The sequence below is a fragment of the Bombina bombina genome, chromosome 4, assembly GCF_027579735.1.
Source record: "Bombina bombina isolate aBomBom1 chromosome 4, aBomBom1.pri, whole genome shotgun sequence".
Lineage (NCBI taxonomy): Eukaryota > Metazoa > Chordata > Amphibia > Anura > Bombinatoridae > Bombina > Bombina bombina.
Genome location: NC_069502.1, coordinates 676,535,764 through 676,555,909, shown reverse-complemented (window position 1 = coordinate 676,555,909; position 20,146 = coordinate 676,535,764). Strand labels below are relative to the sequence as shown.

General features: G+C 35.8%; 1 protein-coding gene across 1 annotated transcript in view; it reads left to right on the top strand.

Moving 5' to 3' along the window:
- LOC128657756 (G-protein coupled receptor family C group 6 member A-like) overlaps nt 1-19,548 on the top strand; it is a 94,697-nt gene extending 75,149 nt beyond the window's left edge. Inside the window, exons 4-6 of the mRNA XM_053712166.1 lie at nt 6,118-6,330; nt 11,246-11,363; nt 18,593-19,548. Coding sequence (XP_053568141.1) covers nt 6,118-6,330; nt 11,246-11,363; nt 18,593-19,548 — 1,287 coding nt within the window. The remainder of the gene's footprint in view (nt 1-6,117; nt 6,331-11,245; nt 11,364-18,592) is intronic.
- The last annotated feature ends 598 nt before the right edge of the window (nt 19,549-20,146 follow it).

Genomic DNA, 20,146 nt, shown 5'->3' with positions numbered 1-20,146 from the left:
CAAGCTGTTTGTAAATAATTTCAGTGAGAAACCAAAAGTTTGTGAAAAAATTAGTAAAAAAGTGAATGATTTTTTGTATTTAATCGCATTTGGCGGTGAAATGGTGGCATGAAATATACCAAAATGTGCTTAGATGAATACTTTGGGATGTCTACTTAAAAAAATATATACATGTCAATGGATATTCAGAGATTCCTGAAAGATATTAGTGTTCTAATGTAACTAGAGCTAATTTTGAAAAATAATGGTTTGGAAATAGCAAAGTGCTACTTGTATTTATGGCCCTATAACTTACAAAAAAAGCAAAGAACATGTAAACATTGGGTATTTCTAAACTCAGGACAAAATTTAGAAACTATTTAGCATGGGTGTTTTTTGGTGGTTGTAGATGTGTAACAGATTTTGGGGGTCAAAGTTAGAAAAAGTGAAAATAATGGTATCTTTAGAAAGTCCATTTAATGGCGAGAAAAAAACGGTATATAATATGTGTGGGTACAGTAAATGAGTAAGAGGAAAATTACAGCTAAACACAAACACAGCAGAAATGTAAAAATAGCCTTGGTCCCAAACGGACAGAAAATGGAAAAGTTCTGTGGTCATTAAGGGGTTAAAAGCGCTTTACAATCGGATGTGGCTACTGAGAAACTTTTGAGGTAAAATATCTTTCTTTTTTACATAGAGATGATCAGGTGATATTTTCTAGTCAGCTTTTTACAGTTATACCTCATCACTTTAAAGTGTTTAAACATTTGGGTATTATGGCCCTTTAATAGTGAGGGTAAAATTGTTTCAGCAAATTGAATCAGACTTTCTGCTTTTACATCTTCTGTGAACCCAATTATCCTCAGATTATTGTGTCTGCTTCTGTCCTCCAATTCTTCAGCCTTGGCCTCTAATCTACTATTTTGTTTTATCAGCAGATTGTATTTGGAATCAAAAATATTTAAATTATCCTCACATTCTGATATTCAGTTCTGTGAGCCGAGTATTTTGATGTTTCAGTTCCTCCATTATAGAGACAAGCTTTACATTTATCTCCTCCATTTTGGGAAAAATCAGTGCTGATACTTGATTCCTCTCCTTTATCCTCCAATATTGATGACCCTTAAAGGGACAGTCTACACCAGAATTGTTATTGTTTTAAAAGATAGATAATCCCTTGTTTACCCATTCCCTAGTTTTGCATAACTAACACAGTTATATTTATATATTTTTTACCTCTGTGATTATCTTGTATCTAAGCCTCTGCAGACTGCCCCTTTATTTGTTCTTTTGACAGACTTGCAGTTTAGCCAATCAGTGATGGCTCCCAGGTAACTTCACGTGCACGAGCACAGTGTTATCTATATGAAAAACATGAACTAACATCCTCTAGTGGTGAAAAACCTGTTAAAATGCATTCTTAAGAGACGGCCTTCAAGGTCTAAGAAATTAGCATATGAACCTCCTAAGTTAAGCTTTCATCTAAAATTGGTGATAAAAGTAAATTGGAAAATTGTTTAAAATTACATGCCCTATCTGAATCATGAAAGTTTTTTTTGGACTAGACTGTCCCTTTAAATATTTATGCTTTTAGAGGATTTCCTTTCCCCGTTTTATATTTCGGTGACATTTTCTGAGGTTTTAGGTATTTCTCCATCCGGAACTTGCATTACCTACTCCTTGGATTATGGCTATTTCTCAATAGCTTTTCCTCCCCACAGGGGGTTAACAAAAAGAAAAAGAGGGGTTTACAGCGTTTTGAGTTCCGACTTATCTTATTGTTTGTTTTTTGACTCCTGTGCTCTATTTTAAGAATGTTCATGCGACTGACGCAAAGCTCACCAGGTGATAGTTAACCACCTTTCCTGCTGAATATTGCTCTCTTTGGGGGTTGTCCTCTGTTTTTTTAATTATAATAAAGCAGAGAAAATGTCAATTATTTAACCAGCCCAAGGTGGCCCAGGATGGCCTACAAAGCTGCTCCTTTTACCAGTTCAGTATGAGAGACAGACTCTTAATTGTTGCGCCTATTACACCAGCAGAAGGCTAACCAGCAAGTCTGTCTTTCCCTTAACTTTTCCCAGGGTTTCCGTTTCAGGCATCATTGCATATTCCAATCTTTTACCAGGATTTACCTCCTAGTCCGGTTTTACACTGCTTAGTATTTTACTGAGGCGCTGCACTTTTTTCACCCAAACCACTAACCACGTGTCTGCTCCTTTAATGTTTTGGGAATTTATTTTATAAAGAGTCACATAAACTGATAACACAGCACTCCTCCTTTTAACCCTGTTGTACCACACATTAGTGATTTAACAATACGAAAAAGGGAAGACAGTACCTTGTTTCCTCTGTTACTTATGTGCACACTATGCTCAAACGCTTTTTGAGTGTGATTCTTGATCCACTTTTTCTAGAGAGGGTGAGGGCACTTGTTAAAAATTTGTGTGAGTTGTACTGGTCCCCTGGCTAAAATTTGCCAGTAGTCTACTGCCAAGTAATGCAATCTATTTTAGAACTTGAAAAATGTATACTAATAAGAAAATGTATTGAGATGCATTTGCAGTTTCTGAGAACTTGCAGTTCAGGCTTGCAAAAGTGAGCCCTCAACCTCAAATTTATGAAGCAGTCTATGTTTCTCATCCTTGGTGGCAGAGATAAATCACCTTAAATTAACTTGTTAAGGGTGATTGACAGGTCCTGCTCTCACACAATTGGTTGCCCAAGAGTAGGGATCAGGACTGAACAACAGAGCTCTTCTACAGTTTTACATATTGACAAGTGGTGATTGAAGGAGGACAGGTTCTTTGATTGAGAACTTGCCCCCTTGCAGCTTGATACATTTTCCTGTTAGACATGTAGTAGCAGTCTAGGTATAATGGTGAAAAAGAAAGGAGTTCATCCTGCCAAGTTTATATGTTGCCACTGTTTGATTCATTATGCAGAGCCCACCACTGATTTGCTATGTTATGCAGTGCCACCACTTAGGTACATTATGTAATGCAGAATTTTTTTATTTTTTTTAGCTATAATAGTTATAATAAATTAGACTGACACTCAAAAATTTGATGTGATAATGCAAATCTATTTTCTCTAACATTATAGATAAAATAGTTATCTGTAGCTGCCTAAAACCTCAGTAGACCATTTTGTTGACTGAGGATATTATAGGGGGAGGGGGGGCAAAATGTGATAGCTGTCTAGCCAAAAATCCTAGCACTGGACCTGTTTGCAATTCCAATTTAACCAATTCTATGTATAGTTCAGGACTTCTAAACAATGTTTTTACAAGCTAGGTCAGATATATATTTGTAGGTTGACTGCTTCAGTAACTATGTAAAAGCTTGGTTCAAGTGTAAAATGTAACAAATCTGATTGTGATTTTTTTTAAATTTAATTCATATGAAAGACCATCTGATAAACATTGTGCTTTTTGACTGAAAAATATGAGGTAAAAGTTAACTACATTTAAAGAGACATTAAACACTAAATACATGCTAGATAGAATGATGCATCCAAAGAAAAGATTAGTCCATGACTAACATGTAGATGTATTTTTTTAAAGTTTCATTAGTTGTTTAAAAAGTGACAAAATAAGTGTAAAGTTTTAGTGTTTATAAAACACTGGGAGCTGCCATGTTGTAACTTGTGTTACCTTCTCTGCTGTGGGCAATTAGGGTCAGTTATAAATAGGTCACTAGAGTGTGCAGCCAATGGTTGTGCTGGATTTAACAGTGTTCTGCACTTCCATTTCTAACAGGAACTGAAAAGCTCACAAGTTCAGAATGGAATTACAGGCAAAGAGGACAAAATACATAATGAAAGTATATTGCAGAGTTGTTTTATTATATACAATTTATCATTTTATGTTACCATCTCAAAGTGTTTAATGTCCCTTTAACTTGAATTTGCTTTGTACTTCAGAAAAAAATTTTGTTCAGACTTAAATTTACATAAATTATCAACTCACACATGATTTAAGAGGATGTTTTTTTATTTATTTATTTTATACATAAAGACTTGACTAAAGACTAAAATGTAGCTAAATAAGACAATTCTATTTTTATTTAAATTGCATTAGACATATTTTATCCAAACACTCCAAACTCCCTGCTTGCAATAATCACACTGTAATGCATTTTTTTGCAGCTTCTTGATGAAATAAGACATGTTCAGTTGACCTACAATAATAAAAATATATCCTTTGATGTTTTGGGAATTTATTTTATAAAGAGTCACATAAACTGATAACACAGCACTCCTCCTTTTAACCCTGTTGTACCACACATTAGTGATTTAACAATACGAAAAAGGGAAGACAGTACCTTGTTTCCTCTGTTACTTATGTGCACACTATGCTCAAACGCTTTTTGAGTGTGATTCTTGATCCACTTTTTCTAGAGAGGGTGGGGGCACTTGTTAAAAATTTGTGTGAGTTGTACTGGTCCCCTGGCTAAAATTTGCCAGTAGTCTACTGCCAAGTAATGCAATCTATTTTAGAACTTGAAAAATGTATACTAATAAGAAAATGTATTGAGATGCATTTGCAGCTTCTGAGAACTTGCAGTTCAGGCTTGCAAAAGTGAGCCCTCAACCTCAAATTTATGAAGCAGTCTATGTTTCTCATCCTTGGTGGCAGAGATAAATCACCTTAAATTAACTTGTTAAGGGTGATTGACAGGTCCTGCTCTCACACAATTGGTTGCCCAAGAGTAGGAATCAGGACTGAACAACAGAGCTCTTCTACAGTTTTACATATTGACAAGTGGTGATTGAAGGAGGACAGGTTCTTTGATTGAGAACTTGCCCCCTTGCAGCTTGATACATTTTCCTGTTAGACATGTAGTAGCAGTCTAGGTATAATGGTGAAAAAGAAAGGAGTTCATCCTGCCAAGTTTATATGTTGCCACTGTTTGATTCATTATGCAGAGCCCACCACTGATTTGCTATGTTATGCAGTGCCACCACTTAGGTACATTATGTAATGCAGAATTTTTTTATTTTTTTTAGCTATAATAGTTATAATAAATTAGACTGACACTCAAAAATTTGATGTGATAATGTAAATCTATTTTCTCTAACATTATAGATAAAATAGTTATCTGTAGCTGCCTAAAACCTCAGTAGACCATTTTGTTGACTGAGGATATTATAGGGGGAGGGGGGGGGGGCAAAATGTGATAGCTGTCTAGCCAAAAATCCTAGCACTGGACCTGTTTGCAATTCCAATTTAACCAATTCTATGTATAGTTCAGGACTTCTAAACAATGTTTTTACAAGCTAGGTCAGATATATATTTGTAGGTTGACTGCTTCAGTAACTATGTAAAAGCTTGGTTCAAGTGTAAAATGTAACAAATCTGATTGTGATTTTTTTTTAATTTAATTCATATGAAAGACCATCTGATAAACATTGTGCTTTTTGACTGAAAAATATGAGGTAAAAGTTAACTACATTTAAAGAGACATTAAACACTAAATACATGCTAGATAGAATGATGCATCCAAAGAAAAGATTAGTCCATGACTAACATGTAGATGTATTTTTTTAAAGTTTCATTAGTTGTTTAAAAAGTGACAAAATAAGTGTAAAAGTTTTAGTGTTTATAAAACACTGGGAGCTGCCATGTTGTAACTTGTGTTACCTTCTCTGCTGTGGGCAATTAGGGTCAGTTATAAATAGGTCACTAGAGTGTGCAGCCAATGGTTGTGCTGGATTTAACAGTGTTCTGCACTTCCATTTCTAACAGGAACTGAAAAGCTCACAAGTTCAGAATGGAATTACAGGCAAAGAGGACAAAATACATAATGAAAGTATATTGCAGAGTTGTTTTATTATATACAATTTATCATTTTATGTTACCATCTCAAAGTGTTTAATGTCCCTTTAACTTGAATTTGCTTTGTACTTCAGAAAATTTTTTTGTTCAGACATAAATTTACATAAATTATCAACTCACACATGATTTAAGAGGCTGTTTTTTTATTTATTTTATACATAAAGATTTGACTAAAGACTAAAATGTAGCTAAATAAGACAATTCTATTTTTATTTAAATTGCATTAGACATATTTTATCCAAACACTCCAAACTCCATGCTTGCAATAATCACACTGTAATGCATTTTTTTTGCAGCTTCTTGATGAAATAAGACATGTTCAGTTGACCTACAATAATAAAAATATATCCTTTGAAGATCATGGAGATTTTTTGAATGGCTATGATATTGTCAACTGGCATACAGTTGACGGTTACACAAGTTTTAAAAGAGTTGGAAAATATAATATTCTAAAATCAGAAATAAAGGTAGATAAATCCCTTATCTTCTGGAACACTAAAGACAATGAGGTATGCAAATTAATATGTTGTATAATTTACTTTGCTGAAATTAATATTTTATACTTTTAATTAATGTTATCTTAAACCTTACAATATATACAGAGCTTTTAACTGGCTTGAAAATGTGTGTGCACTGTCACAGTTTAGAAGTTCTTCCCTGTTGTTCCTTCCACAACTTTACTTTTTCTTGAAAAATCAAGAAGCCAGGGACTGCCCCAACTCCAGCAATGCCCAGATTGACTCAGCCTAATCCCAGCCAAACTCCCACACAACCCTGCTCACCTAACTACCTTGACTACGTTGACCCTCTACCAGTCATTCCTCCACATGCCAAGCATCAATTACTTTGCTCACAGGTTGTCCTTTCTAGGCATTTTAGCCCTTGAAGTCATTACTCATATTGGTAGATATTTATATACTATGTGGCACGTATAACCTATCTAGCTGACAACAAAACTGGTCCATTCAGAGGAAGATTTAGAAACATCTTGTACACACAGTAGAGAAATATATATCAACCCATCCAGTATATTGAAGGGGTTTAAATGTCCTGGGATAGACTAGATAAATTAGAAAGCTTTTTGAGTACATAAAAAATTAGTTATATTATACTTATACAGGGTTGCATTACTTTTCAAAAGCAAGAATAAATGGGCCAATAATTGTTTTAGGTGGTAAGGGGGAAGGGAAGGAGTAAATGAATAATATACAAGTAGATTACAAGTTATGCGCGAATGTAACAAAAGTTATTTCAACCTCCATAGCGCTGCCATTACAAGTTTTGAAACAGCAGGCTTGTGCGTGGGATATGGTTGCGTTGAGCTCCATACCGCGCAAAATACAAGCGCTGATTTGACGTGCTTGTGCACGCTTTCCCCATAGACATCAATAGGGAGAGCGGGACAGAACAAAACCTTACACCTGCGATCGCGGAATGAAAAGCTCCGTAACGCAGCCCCATTGATGTCTATGGGGAAAAAAAAGTTAAGTTTAAACCTAACACCCTAACATAAACTCCACATCTAAATATCCCTAATCTGCTGCCCCCGACATCGCCGACACCTACATAATGTTATAAACCCCTAATCTGCTGCCCCCAACATCGCCGACAACTACATAATGTTATTAACACCTAATCTACCGTTTCCGATATAGCCGCCACCAAAGTAAATCTATTAACCCCTAATCTGCCGCTCCCGATATCGCCGCCACTATACTAAAATTATTAACCCCTATTCCCCTGCACCCGAACATCGCCCACACTATAATAAATATATTAACCCCTATTCCGCCGCTCCCCGACATTGCCGGCACTAAATAAAGCTATTAACCCCTAAATCTCTGGCCTCCCATATCACTACCATAAATAAACCTATTAACCCCTAAACCGCTAGCCCCCCACATCGCAACAACCTAAATTAAACTATTAACCCCTAAACCTAACCCTAAACCTTACCCTAACACCACCTAACTTTAGCATAATTAAAATAGAGCTAAATAAAAGTTACAATTATTAACTAAATAATACAGTACCTTTTTAAAACTAAATATATACTTACCTGTGAAATAAAACATAAGCTATCTACAATATAAATAATAGTTATATTGTAGCTAGCTTAGGTTTTATTTTTATTTCACAGGTAAGTTTGTATTTATTTTAACAAGGTAGACTAGTTATTAAATAGTTATTAACTATTTACTAACTACCTAGTTAAAATAAATACAAACTTACCTGTGAAATAAAACCTAAGCTGCCTTACACTAAAACCTACCATTACAAAAAAAAAACTACCATTACAAAAAATAAAAAAACACTTAAATTTCCAAAAATAAAAAACCTACCATTACAAAAAATAACAAACGAAATTATCCTAAACAATAAAAATTATTCCTACTCTAATACCCTTTTAAAAAAAAAAATCACCCCCAAACCCCCCCAAAACTATAGTACACTACAAAAGGGCCCTTAAAAGGGCCTTTTATAGGGCATTGCCCTAAAGATAACAGATCTTTTCCTAAAAATAAAAACAAACACCCCCTAACAGTATACAAACTCCCACCAAACCCACAAAATAAAAATAAAGTAAAACAATCTACCCATTGCCCTGAAAAGGGAATTTGTATGGGCATTGCCCTTAAAAGGGCAATCAGCTCTTTTAAGAAATGCCCAACCCGTAATCTAAAAATAAAAACCCACCCCAGATTGAAAAAAAAACACTACACAAAATAACAAACGAATTATCAAAAATAATAAAATTATTCCTATTCTAATACCCATTTTAAAAGAACCCACCCCAAAATAAAAGAAACCGAATCTAGAATAAACTACCAATAGCCCTTAAAAGGGCATTTTGTAGGGCATTGCCCTAAAGATATCAGCTCTTTAAAAAAAAAAAAAAAAATACAAAGCCCCACTAACGTTACAAACCCCCACCCCCCCAAACCCACAAAATGTAAAAAAAATAGCTAAAACCTAATCTACCCATCGCCCTGAAAAGGATATTTGTATGGGCATTGCCCTTAAAAGGGCATTTAGCTCTTTTAAGAACTGCCCAACCCCTAATCTAAAAAAAAAAACCCACCCTAAAAAACCTTAAAAAAACCCCTTAACCCCTCTTTAGGTACTCACAGTTGCTGAAGTTGCTTGAAGGATCTTCATCCCGGCGGCTCCATCTTCATCCAGACGGCATCTTCTATCTTTATCCCAGCGGTGACTTTAATCTTCATCCCGGCGGCACGGAGCGGATCTATCCTGAAGACTTCCGGCGCGGAGCATCCTCTCCATACAGTCGCCGCCATATACTGAATCTTCAATGCAAGGGACATGATTCAAAATGGCGTACCTTGCATTCCTATTGGCTGATTTGATTTTGGAAATTCAAATCAGCCAATAGGATGAGAGCTACTGAAATCCTTACCGCAAAACTCGTAATCGCTGTTCAAATCAGCAAATAGAATTTAAGCAGCTCTCATTCTATTGGCTGATTTTAATTTTTCAGCCAATAGGAATACAATGGTACCCCAATATAAAAGGGGTACCTTGCATTAAACCTTCAGTGTGCATCGGTGATCACATAAAGAGGAGGCTCCGTGCTGGATGTCGTTATTGCCGCCGGTCCTGTTCAGCTCCGCACCACCACAGCTCAGCGCCATCAGGATGCAGATAGAAGATGCCACCGTGATGGAGGAAAATGTCGCCGCTTGGATGAAGACTTCTCGCTGCCTGGATGAAGATAGATCTCTGGACTTCAGGAACTGTGAGTAGATTTTCTAAGCTTAGTGTAAGGACTTTTTTTTTTAATTTTTTGGGGTGTTTTTTTTTTTAAATTAGGGCTTTTTATATTTTTATGGGCGAAAAAGAGCTGAATGCCCTTTTATGGGCAATGTCCATACAAATGCCCCTTTGGGGCAATGGGTAGCTTAGGTTTTTTTTAGACTTAGACTTAGGATTTTTATTTTGGGGGTTGGTTGGGTGGGGGTTACTTTTAGGGGGGACTTTGTAATTATTTTAGGTAAATAAGCTGTTTAACTTAGGGCAATGCCCTACAAAAGGACTATTTGTAGTTTTTATTTTGGGGTGGCTTTTTTGTTTTTATAGGGCTATTAGATTAGGCTTAATATGTATTATTTTGGCTAATTTCGTTTATTATTTTTTGTAATTTTAGATTTTTTAAATTTTCGTTATGTTATTTTTAAATTTTTTTAGTAATGTTAGATTTTTTTTTTTCATAGTGTTTTTTTTAATCTTGGAATTCAGGTTTTTTATTTTTCGTTTATTTTATTTTCTTAAAATAGTTATGGTAGGCTTATTTATAGTTTAATCTTAGTTTTCTTTTATTTCACAGTTAAGTTTTTATTTATTTTAAGATAGTTATATTGTAATTTTAATTAAAAGTATAGGGGATAGTTAGGTTTAGGGGTTAATAGTTTAATTTAATGATTTGTGATGTGGGAAGGCAGCGGTTTATGGGTTAATAGGTTTAGTTTAGTCTTTGTGATGTGGGGAACAGCGGTTTAGGGGTTAATAGGTTTATTATAGTCTGTGCAATGTGGGGTGTTGGCAGTTTAGGGGTTAATACTTTATATTAGTGTTGGCATTATGGGGGCTGGCGGTTTAGGGGTTAATCATTTTATTTAGTGTTGGCGATGTTGGGGGCAGCAGTTTAGGGGTTAATAGGTTTATTTAGGTGTTAGTAATGCGGGGGGCAGCGGTTTAGGGGTTAATCACTTTATTTAGTGTCGGTGAAGTCGGGGGAGCGGCGGATTAGGGCTATTTAGATTAGGGGGCGATTTATGAAACAGCGGATGCTGCTTCTGACCCACTCCGCTTCAGTTCCTCCTGAAGCTGAACTTAAGAAGCAGCGGTCCTAGGATGACGGACAGCAATCAGCCCAATCAAATACGATCGGGTTGATTGACACTTCCTGTTAGCGGCCGAATGGCCGCAAATCTGCTGTCGGGCATTTATCAATGTGCGGCGGACATGATACACTACATTGTATCATGTCTATCCGCACAATAATAAATTGACCCTTAGGGGTTTATGTTAGGGGGTTAGGTTTTAACGTAACTTTCTTTTCCCCATAGACATCAATGGGGATTGCGTTACGGCGATCTCCATTCCACAATCGCAGGTGTTAGTTTTTTTCTAACACTTTCTCCCCATTGATGTCTATGGGGAAAACGTGCATGAGCACGTCAAGTCAGGCCTTGGGATTTGTGTGGTATGGAGCTTAACGCACCATACCACACAACAAAAGAAGGTTTTTCAGTAACTTGTAATGGCAGCGCTATGGAGAGTGCGATACCGCTAATTTTTTTGCATTATTCACGGACTCGGTTTAGCGCATAACTTGCAATCTGGGTGTTAGCATCTATTGATTAAAATTAAACTAAAATAAGTGTTATACTTTTGTTTCTGCAGATACCCATGTCAAATTGTTCAAAACCATGCAAACCTGGATTTTACAAAAAATATTCCATCATTAGCTGTTGCTATGATTGTATTCCTTGTCCAGAAGGACATTATACTTCAGCATCTGGTAAGTTTATTTCTTAATTTATTCTGCTATAGAGGCCTATTTATCAAAGGTCTTGCGGACATGATTCGACAGTGCGGATCAGGTCCGCAAGACCTCGCTGAATGCGGAGAGCTATACTCTCTCCATATTCAGTATTGCAACGCCCCCTGCAGACTTGCGGAGGTTTCACTCAACCCGATCGTACTCGATCGGGTTGAATTGTGGCGATCTCTGTCCGTTTGCTCAGAGCAGGCGGACAGGGTTATGGAGCAGCGATCTTTAGACCGCTGCTTCATAACTGGTGTTTCTTGTGAGACTGAAGACTCGCCAGAAACGCGGGCCCACAAGCTCCATACGGAGATTGATAAATGGGCCTTATAGTCTTTATGCTTGTGATTAATTCTACACTCTCTCTGATTGATGTGTTATAGAAACTGGGGAGATTTGTAGATTAATTCCACTTTTGGTGAATATAGGAAAGAAAATGTATAATTGTATCAAATGTAGATTTAAAATATTTCTTATTGGCTTGGTTAAAAGAAATTCTTAGTTAAACATTCAATAATAAACAAATAAAAAACAAACAAACCATAATTTCCCAATGGCACAGCGCTTTCATTTTTACTGTATTTAGCAATGACAAGGCTAATAAAAGTCTTTACCAGCAATATTGCAGCAAAATTCCAGAACTGAAACCAAAAAAAGAAAAAGAAAACCATGTAACTAATGTAGCCCTATGTATATCAGAGAATCCTTTGATGCTAAACAACTAAATAAAATATTATAATACAGTAGACACTTATGCATTATGGTAAAAAAAAATGTACCACAATCTTTCATTGTAAGATAAATCGCCCTTCATTCCAAGTAGGCATAAGCCCCATGATCTCAGGGCTCTCAAATTAGACCCCAACTAAGAAAACCCTTACCATGCCCCCTCCTTACCACGCCCCCCTACTGCAAGCATTCTCCACTTAATGGAACCCTACCCAGATGCAGGACTTTAGCTTGACCCTGATGTCTATATTTCATTTGGTGGTCCTCTTTCTTAGTTGGGGCGCTCAGCTCCTAATATTTTATGGGAGCCATTGGGGCATGTTTCTGGCGAGCCTGTCCACCTGCTCTGAGCAAGCGGACATACATCGCCGGAAATCAACTCGATCGAGTACGATCGGGTTGACTGACACCCCCCTGCTGGCGGCCTATTGGCCACAAGTGTGCAGGGGGCGGCGTTGCACCAGCAGCTCTTGTGAGCTGCTGGTGCAATGCTGAATACGGCGAGCGTATTGCTCGCCGTATTCAGCGAGGTCTGTCGGACTGATCCGCACTGTCGGATCAGGTCCGACAGACCTTGATAACTTGGAGCCATAATCTCATTGTTTATAACCAGAATAGATTAATGTTATATTTTTTAATATGATGGACTCTTGAGGTGGCAAGTTCTTCTTCTTGTGAGGTAATTGCCATTGAAATGTCATTGACCTATCAGATTTGTTTAACATGTTGTCCCTATGCTCAAAAGACAGCAAATACACACACACACACAACGAGTGGAGCAGTAGTTTTCCCTCCTGCACGCACATTAACCCAATGCATACAAAAAATATATCAAAACTGCCTTATCGTATCCCCCCATAGGGCTAGATTACAAGTAAAGCGGTAGTTGGCATTCCTGCTCGCACATTAACCAGCTAGAGTATGTTTTTTTGCATGCGTCGGGATGCGCACGTGCAAGTTGAAAGTAAAAAGGTTTTGCTCACACGCTAAACCTAAGCGCACAAAAAGCCAAATTTCAAATATCGTGACTGGACTGCGTTAACGTATTGTGCCATTGCCTTAAATAGAGCCGAAAAGTGAAAATCAAAACTAACACTCTTACTCGCGAGCATATCCAATTGTATTTTTCCAGGTGCGCAAACCCGACATGAAAATATGAATATTTCATATTCCAATGTTTTTCACATAGAAGAATATGTTTTTTTTATTCATAAATATGTATTACTATATATATATATATATATATATATATATATATATATATATATATATATATGATGTGCTGTTGTTTTTTTGGTAAAATATATATCTATATATATATATAATTCAATAGAGGTATAGCTATATAAAGATATATATATATGAATTTATTTATTTAAAAATACATAGAACATATTACCCTATTTGAAGAACATTGGAATGTGAAATATTTACAGTAAATACACATTTAAACATTTTATTAAATATGAATATTGCATAAATATGCTTTTACATGTTTTCATCTTCTTGACTGCAAAGGGCTGCAATGCACATATCTATATAACTATATATATATATATGTATATATATATATATATATATATATATATATATATACTGTATATATATATATATATATATATATATGTGTACAGCTGGTGAGCAAGGGCTGGGTGGAGCCCGAAACGTGTACAGCTATGCACTGAGTGTTCACTTATGTTCGCTATAATTTTTAAACTTTACGGGAGCCTATGTTTTTAAGTTTTCCAATAAACTTCAAGTTTCTACTTCACTGGCCATGAATTTGATTTCCTTGTTCTGACTGCCTGCAGAGTTTTATTTATATATATATATATATATATATATATATATATATATATATAAAAAAAAAGTATATATATATATATATATATGTATGTGTATATATGTCTATAAATACATATATAGCGCCCTCCACTAATATTGGCACCCTTGGTAAATATATAAAAAGAAGACTGTGAAAAATTGTCTATTGTTTAACCTTTTGATCTTTTTTTAAAAAATACACATAAATACTCTGTTGTCATGGATATCAAACCATTGAAAACACAACACAGTTTTATGCAAAAAAAAAGTTTGTTAAATATAAATATGGCACAATTATTGGCCCCCTTTTCGTCAATACTTTGTGCTACCTCCCTTTGCCAAGATAACAGCTCTGAGTCTTCTCCTATAATTGCAGTCCAAATGGTACAGCACAATGGTTGATAGGTGGTGCAAGCTGTAGGGGTTCCACACAAAGCCCCTGTAACAATGTAGCACAGTCCAAAGGAAACAGCAGCACTCACCAATTATGCAAAAACTTCCATCTTTATTGGGATATTCAAAGAGAAAAAGACAACGTTTCGGACCTCTAGTCCTTAGTCATGTCATGTCTTCTCCTACAATGCCTGATGAGGTTGGAGAATACATGGCAAGGAATCTGAGACCATTCCTTAATACAGAACCTCTCCAAATCCTTCAAATTTCATGGTCAACGCTGATGGACTCTCTTTTTCAATTCACCCCACAGGTTTTCTATGGGGTTCAATTCAGGGTATTGGGATAGCTATGGCAGGAGCTTAATTTTGTGGTAAGTAAACCATTTTTGTGTTGATATTGATGTATGTTTTAGATCATTGTCCTGCTGGAAGATCCAACCATGGCTCATTGTAAGCTTTCTGGCAGAGGCAGTGAGGTGTTTTGGTATTTCATTTTAGTTCATTCAATATCTGTTAGTATTTGATAGCGTCCATGATGCCATGTATCCTAACAAAATGTCCAGGTCCTCTGATAGAAAAACAGCTCCAAAACATTAAAGAGCCACCACCATATTTGACTGTGGGCATGAGGTACTTTTCCATATGGCTACCTTTCTGTGTGCGCCAAACCCACCTTTGGTGTTTATTGCCAAAAAGCTCTATTTTGGGTTTATCTGACCATAGAACCCGATCCCATTTGAAGTTCCTGTAGTGTCTGGCAAACTGAAGATGATTGAGATTTTTATTGGATGAGAGTAGATGCCTTTTTTCTTGAAACCTTTCCAAGGTGACGTCGGATTGTAGTTTTGGAGTCTTTCTGACTCCAAGATGCAGTTAACTACTGCAATTCTCCAGGAGTGATCCTTGGTGATTTTTTTGGCCACTCAAACCATCCTCTTCACAGTACATTGAAACAATATAGACACAAGTCCTCTTCCAGGTTGATTCATAACATTTCCAGTTAACTGGATCTTCTTGATTATTGCCCTGATGGTGGAAATTGGCATTTTCAAAGCCTTTACTATTTTCTTATAGCCAGTTCCCATTTTGTGATGGTCATCAACCTTTTGCCGCATATCAGAGCTATATTCCTCAATCTTACCCATTGTGACGAATTACTAAGGGAATTTGGCCTATGTATTACCTCATATCTATAACCCTGTGAAACAGGAAGTCATGGTTGAACAATTTTCTGTCCCTAGTCACCCAGGTGTACTAAAAAAAAAAAAAAATATCAATAGGAATATACTTCAAATATATTTTCCCATATAAATTCATAGGGGTGCCAATAATTGTGCCACACGTATATTTAAGAAATATATTTTTTTTTGATAAACCTGTGTTGTGTTTGTAATTGTTTGATATCCAGGAGGGCTGTGTATTTTTGTATATTTTTTTAACAAAAGATCAAAAGGTTAAACAATAAAGTAAATTTTCATAGCCTTCTTTGCTCATATTTACCAAGGGTGCCAATATTAGTGGAGGGCACTGTATACACATATAAATACATACATACAGTATGTACACTCATATTAACAAATATATATATATATATATATTAAATATAGATTGGGTGGATGGAAAAAATAGCAGGAAAACCAAGTGTTGAAGTGAATAGAGTACTCATACACTTCTATCTCGTATTACAATAAATACTGTTGGTGCAGACCCATTCATTAATTATAAGCAACAATAATAAAGAGAGAAAAAAATGGCACATAATAGTGACATTCAACAAAGACTGGGAATACAGCACTCTTTTATAAAAAAAACAGACGAAAACACTTGTAGAATTTTGTAATCAAAAAAAGTTTTATTGTGCGGCCAGCGGGTACGGACCAGTCCAGATCCACCTAGGCAGTAGCATAAATGGTATAAACCATAACCAAAATATAATAACAAATGATTAAACTTTTAATCAAAGCAAAAAGTTTCACCAAAGGGCCGGCCCAAATGTTACCCATGCAGGATGTAACTATAGTAAGTGTATTTCACATGTGAAGCAATTAGTAAGCAGCTAGACTTAGTGCTGTAAATGGAAGAAAAGCTTTCTGGTGTGCATCAGACCTAATAAAGGTTTTAGTGAAAACTAAGGCAACCATGAAATAAGCAACTCTTATTCCACAATGCAGTACTTGTCACACAAGAAATGGCAGTAGTATGCATAACAAACTTTAAGCATTACAAGATAGCGTAAGACAGCACAAAATAAAGCAATTAACATATAGTACTGGTCAGTTGGGCATAGAGATGTATTAAGTAGTGTTCTCCTTGTAGAGACTATAGAAGTTACACAGTCCTCCAGACTGGAACCAATGTAGTAAGTACAAAAGTCCCCAGGATAATTTTAGCACTACTCAGTCAAGCGCCCAGTAACAGAAATTGGAGCAGGTCGTCGTAATGAAAGCAAATACAAACGGTATGCGGTTGTAAGCTATCAGGTAAAGCAGATGAAAGTAAGCAAAGTCACTCAAGCAAAAATTGGAGCACGTATGTAGCAAGAGGTCAGGTTAATGTAGCGTTAATTAGCAGGCAAAGCAAAGGCATATTTAACAAGCTGGAAAAAGGAAAAGGTACAGGAGGATACTAGCTAATTGGAGAAGTACCCCTCTGTCAACTGCACCCTTTCAAAGTGGCCTCAGTTTACCCACAGCCTTGTCGAAACTTCTAAACGCCTTCGGGACCTCTCTCCAAACATTTTTCTTGCTGTGAGCAATCATCAATCCTCGGTTAGCCTCCAAATAATATCTGCTTGGCCTCAGCAGCGTGCTCATTAGCTCACCATAGGCACGCTGAAACTCCGGATAATCGTCTGCTCCAATTCACTGTAGCGCGACCACATTCAAAGATAGGCTCCACCAAACAGCATGGGTATTATTTATTATTGTTGCTTATATATATATATATATATATATATATATATAGATATATATATATAAATATATAAATACATACATATTTAGACATGTATATGTATATATCGCTTTATTAAAGACCTTTGAAGGCCTTTTTTTCTAACACCTGAAACTTCATATCGTTAAGTCCTTATAATGATTGTAACTATACTTTAAAATATATTTGTGATCTGTTTTGTGCAACTTTTTTGTCTTGCATAACAGTTAACCAGAGCTCTGAGGTTGCATTCTCCTGACACACATAAAATTAAATTTCACTCAAGCAAACGATTTTACTTACATTTTAACTTAAAACATTGTGCTACTTCCGACATGTGCAAAAATCCGCAATAAACCCCTTTTCACTTGCGCGCAACAGTTATTGCGCCACTTGTGATCTAACCTATAGAAGGGCATGATAAAATTTGCCTTTTCATATTTATGCTTATGGTTTTTAATAATTATTATTGACTATAGTCATAAACTGGGTGAGTTTAAAAAAATACTATTGCATCAACAATTGAAATGTGCCTTAGAATAAGAATTATATAAACCAAAGAAAAAGTTCCATGCCCATATAGTTGTCACATAAGATAGTCACCATCAGTTTTAAGGAAACGTGCAAATAAATAATATAAAATCCTTCTACACATTAATTTACACTAGCTGTTTTATCTTTAAAGGGATAGCAAACCCCAAAAATTGCTTTCATGATTTGCATAGAACAAACAAATTTAAGCAACTTTCTAATTTACTTCTATTATCAAAGTTGCTTCATTCTCTTGTTATCCTTTGCTGACAGAACAGCAGTGGACTACTGGCAGCTAGCTGAACACATCCGGTTAGCCAATCACAAGTGACAAATGTGTGCAGGCACCAATCAGCAGCCATCTCCCACTAGTATTCTTTTGTTAACAAGGGATACCAAGAGAATGAAGCACATTTGAAAATAGAAGTGAATTTAAGTGTCTTAAAATTACATGCTCTGTCTGAATCATGCAAGATTAATTTTGACTTTCCTATCCCTTTAACTAATTTGAGCTGTTTGTAAAGATTTAAATATTTTATAGAAAGAAGCAGAAATCATCTGATCTGCCAAAAATTGTTTTTAAATGTCAATACTGATGGATTGGAAAGGGGGACCTCTATGTTTCTGAACAAAAATAATAGTGTGATAAATAATTATGTAAATTCTGAATACATTTGTTAAACTTTAGTATAAGACATTAAAGATTAACTCTGGGTGCTGTTCAAGTTACTCTTCATTTAATAAAGTTCACCAGTCTTTCAAACTTCTAACATGCACTCTTCTTTGTTATAGACATGAATGAATGTCTGATGTGTCCTTTAGCCCAGTGGTCAAATAATGGAAGCTCTAAATGTGAAAACAGGACAACTGAGTATCTACAATGGAAAAACCCATTTGCTGTTGCCCTCACAAGCTTTGCTGCTTTTGGATTCGCTCTGGTTGTACTAACGGGGGTCTTTTTTATAAAGTATTCAGATACATCAGAGGTTAAGGCAGTAGGAGGCAACTATACTTACCTTCTGGGGATATCACTGTTAGTCAGCTTGGTCAGCATTGTGCTCTTTATTGGTTATCCAACAAATATTATCTGCAAGTGCAGACAAATCGTTTATAGTATCAGCCTCACCCTTTGTGTTTCCTGCATCTTAGTCAAATCTTTAAGAATAATCTTAGATTTCGAGTCCTACAAGAGTGGTAAACCTACACCAGCATTAACATATCAGCCTGTGGTTCTTATTGCTGTGTTAACTGGTCTCCAGTTCTGTCTTTGTATGTTATGGCTCATTCTAAAAGAACCCTTTGTTATAGAAGTCAACATAATACCTAAAATTATTATTGCACAATGTAATGAAGGATCGTATGTGGCCTTTGGTATCATGTTGGGCTACATTGGTTTCCTTGCACTTGCTAGTTTTATTCTAGCTTACAGAGGGAGAAAATTACCAGATAAATACAAGGAGGCCAAATGTATCACATTCAGTATGCTCATCTACATGTTTGTATGGGTTATGTTTATTCCAGTTTATATGAATGTTAATGGAATATACCGACCAGCAGTACAAGTTGTGGCCATATTAGCTTCAAGCTTTGGGATAATTTCATGTCATCTTGTACCTACCTGTTACATCATCTTGTTGAAAAGAAACAGCATCATTAAACCAAATTGTGATAAAAAAAACTACACACGGGAGACGCAAAATGGTATTGGTGGCAAACTTTCTTTAAGAAGAAGAAGAAGAAGCTATTAGTAATACAAATCTGATTTAAAGGGACATTAAACACTAAACAAATGCTAGATAGAATGATGCATTCAAAGAAAAGATTAGTCTGACAATAACATGTAGATGTATTTTTAAGTTTCATTAGTTGTTTAAATATTGACAAAATAAGTCTAAAGTTTTAGGGACCGATTTATCAAAGCGTCAAACTCGGTGCATTCGCTGGAGTCAATACGCTCACCAGACATCGCTGCTGCGAATCTACATATGACCATACCATATTTATTAAAAAGTAAGTCAAAAACACGCTCGTCAAGTACGGAGCGATGAGCATCGTACTGTTGATAAATAAGAGTCATCGATGTTGCGGATATTCTGTTTTTTCCAACTTTATTTATACCATATCATTACTGTCCATGAACAAGCACATTTCTCTAATGGTAATCTTTTATTTTTCATCTGCTAATGTCCAAGAAATAGCTAGATTTATACCTGAACAAACAATAATATATTATTGTTTTATTTATTTGTTATACAAAAAATCGGATAAATTATATTTTCACATATATTGATTTCTATGGCATTCGCGGCCTCAAGGGTGGCGGTTTGAACGATAGGTACGCTGTGG